Here is an 11,204-nt window from a genome sequence, read left to right as displayed (position 1 = left end):
GTGTAAACAATCCATTCGAAATATAACATACATCAGTGAATGTTAATGTAACACAGTGCAAAAAGCTCATTGATAGGTTTCTGATTCCACATTGTAATAACCATTAATAACTTGTCAGGTTTTGGTGTCATATCAAAAAATAAAATCCACAATTATCTGAAAGGCCACGAAAACACTCTTTCTTTTTCTAACTACACACCTGTGTGAGGTCATATTTTCTTTATATACTTCAACAAAAGCAACACATGGCAAAAATAGAACGCCAGAAGCAGATATGTGGATCCAACTATCTTTAGTTAATCCAAATACCAGAAATATTTATAAAAATGTGTAGAAATGACTCCCTTCTTGCTAGATTTTTCTGTCTTGGAAAATATAATTATTTTTCATTAAAAATGGGTTATTTATATAAACATGTAATAAGGTTGTCCCTGTTATTTTTAAATTATTAAGTATTTAAATATTTTCTGTCTTAATTTCTAATATGATAAATATCAATAGACATAAATCGGTACAGACATATCTCTTTAGGTTGTCAACTCTGTTTAGAGTCCTTAATAATTTATATACCATGAAATATCCTGAGCCCCAAATGTGGGAGAACTGCTGCTTCAAGGGTTAATGATTATTGTATAATAAAATAATGAGTATCAGCAACACAGAAAACAGTCTAATTTTCTCTTGTTGGCATGAATGCCTACCTAGATAAGAGGACTCTGTACACGCATGCATAAACAGATAAATGCTTTCTCCTCGCCTCAGACCTTGGGGCCAGGGAATTGAGTTAATTACAAATCTCAGTCTGTGATTAATGGTCCCTCTAAAGCTCTGCTCCTCTCTTATTTAAACTCTTCTAATGTGTTTGCTATGTATCCATTTTTGGTTTTGTGTATGTACTCATAAGACACATATTATGGCTTTATATTGCGTGTATTTTTAGATTTACATAAATGGTACTGTGATATATATATAGATACTTATATCTACATATAGTTTTCTTTTTTTTTTTTTTTGAAACCATAAAACAGTCTTTTGTTTATTAAGATAATTCTTGTCCAGAAAAAGTGTCCCCCTCTCTAAACAACTTTGATGCTTACAAAAATTAAACAACAAAATTTACTAAACTACTTAATCCTATTAAGGCATTTTAGAAATTGACTTCCAGAATAATGGAAAATTTTCAAGCTCTCAAAATGCTGCTGTTTATAGGGCAATTCTTAGATTTGTGGAAATATACACTGCATTGAGAGAAGAGTGTATGAATTATAAGTGCTCATTATAAGCTGCTCTGTGGCAAAATGATAGCTTATTTCTTCTAAAGTCTTCTTAGTTTGATCAAGACCAATAGGTCTGAGCTTCAAGTGATCAAGTTCTAATATGTCCTAGAGTGACAGGCTTCCATGATGAAAAGTAAACAATAACTGAGGAATCCAAACATTCAGTTTATTAAACTAAGGCTAGTGAAGCCATAGCATGAAAAAAAGCTGCAGTCGTTCGGGACAAGTGGATGATTTTATAAAGCTAAAATCAAAAGACTTAAGACATGAGAAAATTCGTAAGTATGAGGAAGTAATAAAACACAAAGTGACCACAAGAATTACAAATATATTTAAATCTCAGACCTGGGAAATGGACTATACACAGCCTTCTAGGGGAGAAGAGAAACGCCTTATATGTTCTGACAGCACTGCACCTTTGGCTTGTTTTCAGTGGTTGGTGGAACATGAATAGGAACCACATTGTTGCTTGGAGACATGTCATTTTCACGTCTGTCTGACATTTGCTTCTGGGAAACAATGCGGTATATCTCTGTCAGAATTGTCTGAAAAGCAGCTTCTACATTTGTAGAGTCTAGGGCTGAAGTCTCAATGAATGACAAACCATTCTTTTCTGCAAAAGCTCTTGCTTCATCTGTAGGAACTGCCCTGAGATGACGCAAATCACTCTTATTGCCCACAAGCATGATAACAATGTTACTATCAGCGTGATCTCTCAGTTCTTTCAGCCATCGTTCTACATTTTCATATGTGAGATGTTTAGCAATGTCATACACCAATAAGGCACCTACAGCTCCACGATAGTATGCTGATGTTATAGCTCGGTATCGCTCCTGCCCTGCCGTGTCCCATATCTGTGCCTTTATGGTTTTCCCATCAACCTGGATGCTTCTTGTTGCAAACTCTACTCCAATGGTGCTCTTACTTTCAAGATTAAATTCATTTCGAGTAAATCGAGATAAGAGATTACTCTTCCCAACACCAGAATCTCCAATAAGGACAACTTTGAAGAGATAGTCATACTCGTCGTCGCGGGTGCCCATTGCGCGGCGGAGGAGCGAAGGGGCGGGAGCAGCAGTGGTATCGGTGGGACCAGGGGGCGTCGCTGCAGGGGTAGTTTTCTTTTTTTTATCTTAGCATTGCATTTTAAAGATCTAGCCTTGCTATCACATGCTAATAAGAAAAGCCAGACATACAAATCATCTGACTTACGTATATTTTTCTCGTCATATACAGCTAGAGATTTTATGCTGGCATTTGAAATTTTTACCAAACAAACATAAAAAAAAAATCACCTCTAAGCTATAAAATTCATACAACCAAATACAAAATGACTTTACCATTTGCTCTCAAAGTCCATGCCATTGAACAGCTTTTGTTGGTGGTCTCTGTGGGCCTTATGCTTGTTCACACCATTAGGGCTCCTTATAAACATGAGATAGACTGCAGAACTTCATTTTGTCTCCCCAACTGTGTGCTCTTAGGCAAATTACTTAACCTCTCTTTCAGTGTTACCTGTAAAGTGGGGTTAATAATAGCACCTGCTTTATGATGTTATGTATGAGTTAAATGAATTAATATTTGTGAAGTGTTGAGAAGGGTACCCGAACACAGGAAGTATTATATAAGTATTGGTGAAGTGAAATGAAATGAATGAAAAGAATATGCCATCTGAGAGCATCTAACTTGTTCCTATGAATCTTAATTTGCTTTTCCCATTTGAGCATTTCTCCCCTTTATCTTTTTGAGGAAAGTGACTTGGTAATAAAACATCTCTGAGTGATTATAGATAGAGGTAGGAGGATCTTACTCTGTTATTTTATAGGCATTCAGTTTTCATGCCATCTAAAGAAATTTTGAAAACCCCAAGAATGACATCATATCCTTTAAAACTTTATACAAAAGTTCTAAGTGATGATTAGATTCTCAGAATAAGAATCAGGAGCTGAGACTCATTGGTCAAAAAGATTCATGTGTGTTTAGAATAAGAAAATAAAAGGACTGAATATTTCACGTCAAATACAGTAAGTTACCAAGCTCTTTAGGGACCACAAAGATATCTTCTTTCACCCCCTCAAGATTTCTATGACTGCATCATTCCTGGCCATAGAAAACAAAATTCCCAGCTCCAGGAGCTGTGAAGTCAGAGCAACTACAACAGCCTTTAGGTGCTTTCTATGACCAAGTAATTCCTGGCAAGAGGCATTACTTTTTTTTTTTTTTTTAAGATTTTATTTATGTATTTGACAGACAGAGATCACAAGTAGGCAGAGAGGCAGGCAGAGAGAGAGGAGGATGCAGGCTCCCTGCTGAGCAGAGAGCCCGATGCGGGGCTCAATCCCAGGACCCTGAGAACATGACCTGAGCCGAAGGCAGAGGCTTTAACCCACTGAGCCACCCAGGTGCCCCAAGGCATTACATTTTTCATTGCTTTTATCCTTATCATTGACGATGATGTCATTTTGGAAGCACTAACTGAATATCAGAAAAAGATAAGCATTTTTCATGGGATCTGATGAAATCTTTCAAATGAAAGGCCAGCAATGGGATGAATTTCTTAATTTGAGAAGCAGGCTAAATTTAATTGTTTCAGACTGTTTTCCATTATAGGTCATTGCTAACTTTTTTCCAAGAGTGCTTGCAATCACTTACTTTTCAGATCGGGTGCCCTGGAATAAAGCCAGATTAACTCTGAGCTGTGAATTTTACAAACGCTCTTGTTTAACCTATAATCGATTTAAATAGAGCCATTCTACAAAATGCAAACATGGTAATTGGTGCAATTTTATTTTTTTGCCTGAAACAGCATACAAGAATATGCTGGCTTTGACTTTCTGGATCTTAGCACAGCCAGAAGTCTGGCAGAATAATCACTGAAGTTCAAATTAGAGCCCCAGATGGAAACACAAACAGGGTCCACCACTGTGCCTTTTTCATGCTTCGGAGCTCAGTTCTGGACAGAAATGTGTTTCTAGTTAAAATGTAATCATTTCCAATTCCTTCTGATCACTGGATCATATTGGAAAGAAACAGCCTGAGGACTACAATTGCTTTTAATTACCACTGAAAGTTGCTTGAAATTTTCATTTCCTTTCCATACATTTTTATTTTTATAGAACAAACAAGAATAAAATAAAGATATGGCCTCTTTATACTTTAAGTGTATTTTGAGAAAGATCTTTGTTTAATATTACCCTCTTTGAATTAGAATTTCTTTGTCAAGATTGGATTATCCCAGCTTTCCTTTACCATGGATTGCCGAAAGAGCCAAGTCAGTTTATTATTCTTGAATGGTCAGGTTTAAAATCCAAATGGTTTTTTGTTTTTTGCTTTTGTTTTTTGTTTTAATTCAGTAAGACTGAAGAGAGTTAATATGCTTCTCTGATTAAGGAATTTAAAACTGTAAGATACTTTGGTGAAGGTTTTCTTCCAGCCCCACCATGCTTCTACCTCCTCACACAATTTTAATAATGAATGTATATACCAAGATTATTGAGAGAGACAAGGTAAAAAAAACAAATGAATCAAAAAGCCAAAAAATACCCTCTCTCACAATAAAGCTTTACGGAATATTCAATATTTGAAATTTTATATTATTTTTAATCTTCATATGTTATTGAAATGCTATAAATAACTATTCTTCTTTTTAGCTGGGACCTAAAACATGTATCATAAAACCCACCTAAAAATTTTGGGTGATTAGTGGCCCCCAAATTCTGCTTAAAATAGAAGTGAGTGGCAAATAGAAAGATGTTGCATGGCCTCACGTGGTTTGTTCTGCAGTGTTTCAATTCCGAACAACCTGCATGGTGAAGTAAATGTACTTTTTATGCCTTTCTGATTATTTCAAGGTTTGTGTCACAGATTAAAGAAAACTGTCTTAGGAAATTGATTCTACTGTAGAAATATCTGATCTCTAAAATGAATCCCATATTTGGGTTTCCCATGGAGACACTGGAAGTGGAGGAATTTATGTGTATATCCAGTAAGAGTTCATAAAGCAGCATGTTTAATCAATTCACAAAATGTTATTAAAAGTCTAAGCTGCGGAGTCCAAGATACCTAGGTGGTTCAGATCCATCTTACTAATTCTGTGACCTTGGACAAATAACTCAACCTCTCTCTACTTAAATTTTCTTGCCTGATAAATAGCTAATTATAAGCCCCCCCTCAAGAGTTCTGGAGAGAATTAAATCTGATAAAATGAAGTGTTTGGCAGAACACTTTCTGTTATCCAGAAACATTGTTCTGGATAACAATTACAGTTGTTATGCTTAAGTATAGGGCAGTACACAAAAAAAGAATACACTACTGGCCCTGCCTTCAGAAATATTATTTTCTCACTGAGGTTTTGATATGCGTACATGAAAAGTTGTATCTATTGCAAATCAGATTATAAGTCAATGAATCAAATAAAAGCTTTAGTACTCGAGAGAGGAAGAAATTGCTCTGGAAAGCAGTTGTCTTATAAGGTTTAATGGGGAAGAGAGGCTTTGAGCCGGACTGCAAATGAAATGTAAAATTCAGATATTGAGAAAGGAGGTGTAGTTTATTTCAAATATGAACAATGGAGGGAAAATAGTCACTTGCGTGGCATTTTGTGGGATAGCTCCAGACCAGTGAATATGTGCATTTGGCTAGAGTGGAAGGTCATTCTTGTCAGAGACAGTGTTGAGATGATGTGGAAAGTAGATTATGGATGTCTTTAAAGGCCCTGGAGTTTTTTGAGTAGGGGAATGAGAGTGAGATGTTAACAGTTGAGGAAGATTTATTTGGTTTCTTCTTGTTAGATGAGCTCAGGAAGGGTCAGAGGGAGGAAGGACCGTGGATCAAGAGAAAATTTATGTGAGGAACAGGATGGAGTTTCATGAGATTGGAAAGAGAAGATAATGACAACACGAAGTTAGATAATGTAGTTTACAACCATCACCTAGTTTAATCCTCTCAACGGTCCTAAGAATATAGCTAGACAGTGAAAATGATACAAGTTGAAGTCTAGTTTTCTGATTCTAGAATTCAGGCACTTAACCATTGTGCCATTGTACCTGCTCCATATGAGAAAATAGGTGCCTAGAAGCTCATGCATTATTTCCCTTGCAAGATAGAGTTTCTTTTTAGATCAAACCCTAGCTTGATCAATATTGTAGAAATAAAGAAAATCAACCAAATGAAAAAAAGCAAAGCTGGGAAAACTTCAGAGTGGGCAAAAGGAAAATGTTCAGGTGTGTCCTGATTGGAGGTTGTTGGCATGCAGAAGCTGCAGACGGGCTAACTAGAAGCGGGGCATCTTACTTGATTGATTAGGGTCTGTACTTGACTTTCTCTGCTTGATCCTAAATTAGAAGTGGGGACAAAAATCAGGGAAGCTGTTAGTTATTGATCAAGTCCTGACTATTTTGGGCTGATTGTTACAAAAGTTATTGTTTAGCTTCCTGAATTATCACTAGAGATAGCAATCTGGCTTCCTATAAGTCTGACTTAAAGTTGGCTGGCTTCCTGGGTTGTTTACTGTACATAGAGCGGTTGGTTTCCTGGGCAGTTTGCTATAGCTGTGAGTCCAAGTTCTATTTTACATACGGTCTATCCATTTTTCATTTGTATATTCAGCTTCTCAGTACCGTTTCAGGGCTTAGTTGCCTTTGAACTCCCCAAGTACTTTCTGATTCTGGTTATAAATGCTAGAAATCTAGTTGAAATTTTATTTGGGAGTACAAAATTAAAATTGAGTATCTGAGGCTTATAGACATACAATATTTTATCGCAGAGCCAATAATATGCCTAATCTACATGTGCCTGGTTTTATATTTCGACTCAGCTTCATGCCCACCTTCTTTCTAAATTCTCCCTTCCGTTGCAGGGGAGGATCCTGGGAACTACATTTGTCAGAATCCCTAGCCAGCAGGTTTTAGGTAGGATTCTCCAATGAGGGTTTTTCTTTGAAATATAAAATGGAAAAAAAATTCTATTATTCCTCAGTGACGGTCATGGGCAGGCAGGTAGTGATTGGGAGATGGTTACTGTAAAGTTTTACCAGTGACTTCCACACATCCTCCCTTCTGAGAAACACTCACTTGGGTGAAACAGCTAAGGTCAATGGAGGTAGCCTTCCCAATATCCTTGCACTTCTAAATTTCCTGAAAGTTTGCAGGGGCTTTTTTGACATTTGTTCTCCTAGTCCCTCAGATGGTTTGGTAAGTCTTTAATTCCCAGGGTTAAACCCCATTTTGTTCAAAATACCTACAATGATTTTTGTTCTTCTGACTGACCCTGAGGAATGATCAGGCGTTCTATCAAAACTAGGGATGTACACATTCTCTGAGAATGTTCTGGATGAAACTGGAACCTATTGTCAAATAGTGAAGACAAAAGAGAGGCACAGCCTGAAGATAGAAACAGACAGACAGTTTAACATGCTACACTGCTGACTTTGAAGGTATAAGAAATGGGCAAGAACCAAAGAAACCTGGGGAAGGCAAGATATACAAAGAGAGATCCATGCAGTCCCTCATGTGGTAAGAAATTAATTCAGCTGTTATGGAATAAGAGCTGTTCTTCCTGGCCACTGTATAGCAGAAAGCATTCACTTTAGGATTGGTACTGTCTATTTGCGAACTGGAACACAGGCATTTTGAACTGGAGAGCAATGGTCTGAGGGATGAAATCCAATAACACTATGTACATAACGGGAATCCCAGGACTGAAGCACTTCCATACTGGATGGTAGATGGACAGTTGAAACAAGGTCACATTGGTCAGTGAAACCAAAAGCGTGCCTTATTCAAAGAACTCATCCAAGATGGGAATATCATCTTTATGCCAAATGAATACATAACATAATGTCTGAACTGGAATCACATTCGTCCAACTTGCAGTGATTTCTTAAGCTTGGTACAAGGAGTCACAGACTTTCAGGAACTTTTGGCCAAGATGCGTACAAAACTAAATTATGCAGTGATGAGACTTAGTCAGTTGGAAGACTGTCATAGCAAGATCTGCCAGGTGAGTCAACTTTTCTGCAGAGACCAAGTCTCTTGGGTTGATGGTAATCACTGCAGGAACTGAACGCGCCGAATGGTGCTGTGGAGGGCCAAAGGACATCCTATCCCTCTCTCAGTTGCTCCCAAGACTCCCTCCCCATGTACATTGCCAGCCAGTGCTGTAAAGTCTGCTGACCAAAATGCGTCTATACAGGAAAAGTCCTTGCAGAAGGCCAATGGATCTTAACTTAGAGCTGCTGGGAATGCTGAGGTGGAGTTTTAATAAAAGTTACAGAAGCATGCGCTCCTTTGAACTGCTCAGAAAAGGGTCACATTCAGTAGAGGTTATAACTTTTGTGTAGACAGAGCTAAATGTGGTGAAAACTTACAATGCAAAAACTAGAATACAAAAGCCACTTGTGAGTGCAAGAAGAGTAACATCTGTGCCCAGAGAGACTCTGCCTGCCATGAGAATATTGATGACTATGCCCCTAAAATGCATTACTGCCATGCCAATACTCTATGTGTCATCTTGCCTGGGTTACACCACTGTGACTGTGTCCCAGGATACATATTTGTAGATGACTTCTCCTGTACAAAATGGGATGAGTGTGGCCACAGGCAGCACACCTGTGATGGGAATGTCATCTGCACCAATACTGTCCAGAGACATAGCTGCCCCTACAAACTGGGCTAAGTGGGGAACAAGACCATTTGCAGAGTATTCTGCCAAGAGCATAGCAGATATGGAATATCATGGCTCCTAACAAATGCATTTGTCCTCTGGATTCAAAGGAAGCCACTGCAAGAAAGATATTGATGAATGTACAGGAGGAATCGTTGAGTGCCACAATCATCCCTGCTGTGTTAACCTGCCAGGCTTGTACCGCTGTGAGTGCAGAAGCAGTTTTTAGGATGATGGAGTCCTGAATTAACACTGATGAATGTGCCTTAAGAACCCATACCTGTTGGAGTGATTCCCCTGGCCTCCATCAACCTGGCAAGCAAATTCGATTTTCTCTATCTGGGCTCTCCTGCTCTGGTGATTGACCCAATGGAGAAGTGCAGTGCAATAGACAGGTGTTCTCTCTGTTCCCTCGAGAACCAAAAGATAATCAGCCAACAGATAGCTTGTCATTGCTGGAATCCAAATGCTTATCCAAAGTGTGACACCAGGGCCACAAGTCAATATTTAGATCTAAATGGACACAAGCTCTATCAAAGTGGAGACAACTGGACTCACAGCTGCCAGCAGTGCCAGTGTCTGGAAGGAGAGGTAGACTACTGACCACTTGCTCCAGTTTCAGCTGTGAATACACAGCCATCTTGGGAAGGCATTGCTCTCCCTACTGTGTCAGTGACCCAGCTGGTAACATTACCTGTGACATCAGAAAAACTTGCCTGGACAGCTGTGGCATTTAAAGACATAGCAGCTCAGTGTGAACATGACTGGATATCCTTGTACAACCTGCAAATGTAAGGATGGAATTTTGGAGTGTTTTCTGTGGATTTGGAGTGTTTTCATAATTTAAGTGTTTAAAATGGATTCATCATCACGGGAGGAAAAATGGACAAAATGACCATCTAATATAATGAACAGGAGTTGGTGTTTTTTACTACAGACAGTTATCAAAGTCTGCACTGAGAAAGGGGTTTTGAGAATGCATTCTGGACCTATCACTTTGTTCATTAATGCTAACATAGTCTAGATGACCTACAGTGCAGTGCATTCAAGTATTTGGTTGTTAGAAGTTTCCCATGTTGTAAATCATTTTTTCCTTTTCAGACCATTTGCAAATACATTTAAATGACCTCATGGTAAATGTTATTTTTGGTTTATTTTGTGTACAAACATAATAGAGACTCAAGATCCTTTTATTTATTTTTTCTGGACTTTTGGATCAAATTCTACAAATAAAACTGCCTATTGTGATTTTTGTCACCCCAAACAAATAAAAAAAACAAAAAAAATTGTGAGAAAAAGAGTAAATATTACACGTCAACATATATTAGACTTAACTTCTTCTTCTTTGTTGTTGTTGTTTTAAGAGGTTGTTTTGTTTTTGTTTTTTTTTTTAAGATTTTACTTATTTACTTGACAGAGAGATCACAAGTAGGGAGAGAAGCATGCAGAGGGATAGGGGAAGCAGGCTCCTTGCTGAACAGAGAACCTGATATGGGGCTCCATCCCAGGACCCTGAGAACGTGAACTGAGCCAAAGGCAGAGGCTTAACCCACTGAGCGACCCGGGCACTCCATTGTTGTTGTTTTAAGGTTTATTTATTTGAGAGATAGAGAGAGCAGTGGTGAGGGGCAGAGGGAGATGGAAAGAGATAATCCGAGAATCTCAAGCTGACTTCCCACCAAGCAGGATCCTGACATGGGGCTTGATCCCACAACCCTGAGATCATGATCTCAACCAGTCAAGAGACAGACACTTGACCTACCCACCCACCCCCAGACTTAACGTCTTTTCTTTTTAGATTTTTAAAAATTAATTATTTTTATTAACATATAATGTATTATGTGCCCCAGGGGTACAGGTTTGTGAATCATCAGGCTTACACATTTCACAGCACTCACCATATCACATACCCTCCCCAATGTCCATAACCCAACCACCCTCTCCATACCCCCCAGCAACTCTCAGTTTGTTTTGGGAGATTAAGAGTCTCTTATGGTTTGTCTGCCTCCCGATCCCATCTTGTTTCATTTTTTCCTTCCCTACCAGCCAAAACCCCCATTATGCCTCTCAAATTCCTTACATTAGGGAGATCATATGATAGTTGTCTTTCTCTGATTGACTTATTTCGTTCAGCATAGTACCCTCTAGCTCCATCCACTTCATTGTAAATGGCAAGATTTCATTTCTTTTGATGGCTGCATAGTACTCCATTGTATATATATATATACCACATCTCGGTTATCCATTCATCTGTTGATGGACATC

At 38.3% G+C, this 11,204-nt stretch overlaps 1 protein-coding gene and 1 pseudogene across 2 annotated transcripts; one reads left to right on the top strand and one right to left on the bottom strand.

Moving 5' to 3' along the window:
* Positions 1–1,422: 1,422 nt before the first annotated feature.
* On the bottom strand, positions 1,423–2,387 carry LOC111159970 (ras-related protein Rab-11A). Of its 2 annotated transcripts, XM_022522692.1 has the most exons (2): positions 1,882–2,342; positions 1,689–1,786 (listed from the first exon to the last, which is right to left on the bottom strand). In XM_022522692.1, exons 1-2 carry the CDS (start codon positions 2,318–2,320, stop codon positions 1,764–1,766), a joined length of 462 nt encoding a protein of 153 aa, XP_022378400.1. In that variant the 5' UTR covers positions 2,321–2,342; the 3' UTR covers positions 1,689–1,763. The 2 variants fall into 2 exon arrangements, with proteins under 2 accessions (XP_022378399.1, XP_022378400.1); XM_022522691.1 differs by having other exon boundaries at positions 1,423–2,387.
* Positions 2,388–7,460: 5,073 nt separating this feature from the next.
* On the top strand, positions 7,461–9,794 carry LOC111159962 (annotated as a pseudogene).
* The last annotated feature ends 1,410 nt before the right edge of the window (positions 9,795–11,204 follow it).

Source organism: Enhydra lutris, unplaced genomic scaffold, assembly GCF_002288905.1.
Source record: "Enhydra lutris kenyoni isolate GAN:26980312 unplaced genomic scaffold, ASM228890v2 scaffoldscaffold72, whole genome shotgun sequence".
NCBI lineage: Eukaryota > Metazoa > Chordata > Mammalia > Carnivora > Mustelidae > Enhydra > Enhydra lutris.
The sequence above is the reverse complement of the archived record's forward strand: the minus strand, read 5'-3'. Positions and strand labels throughout refer to the sequence as shown.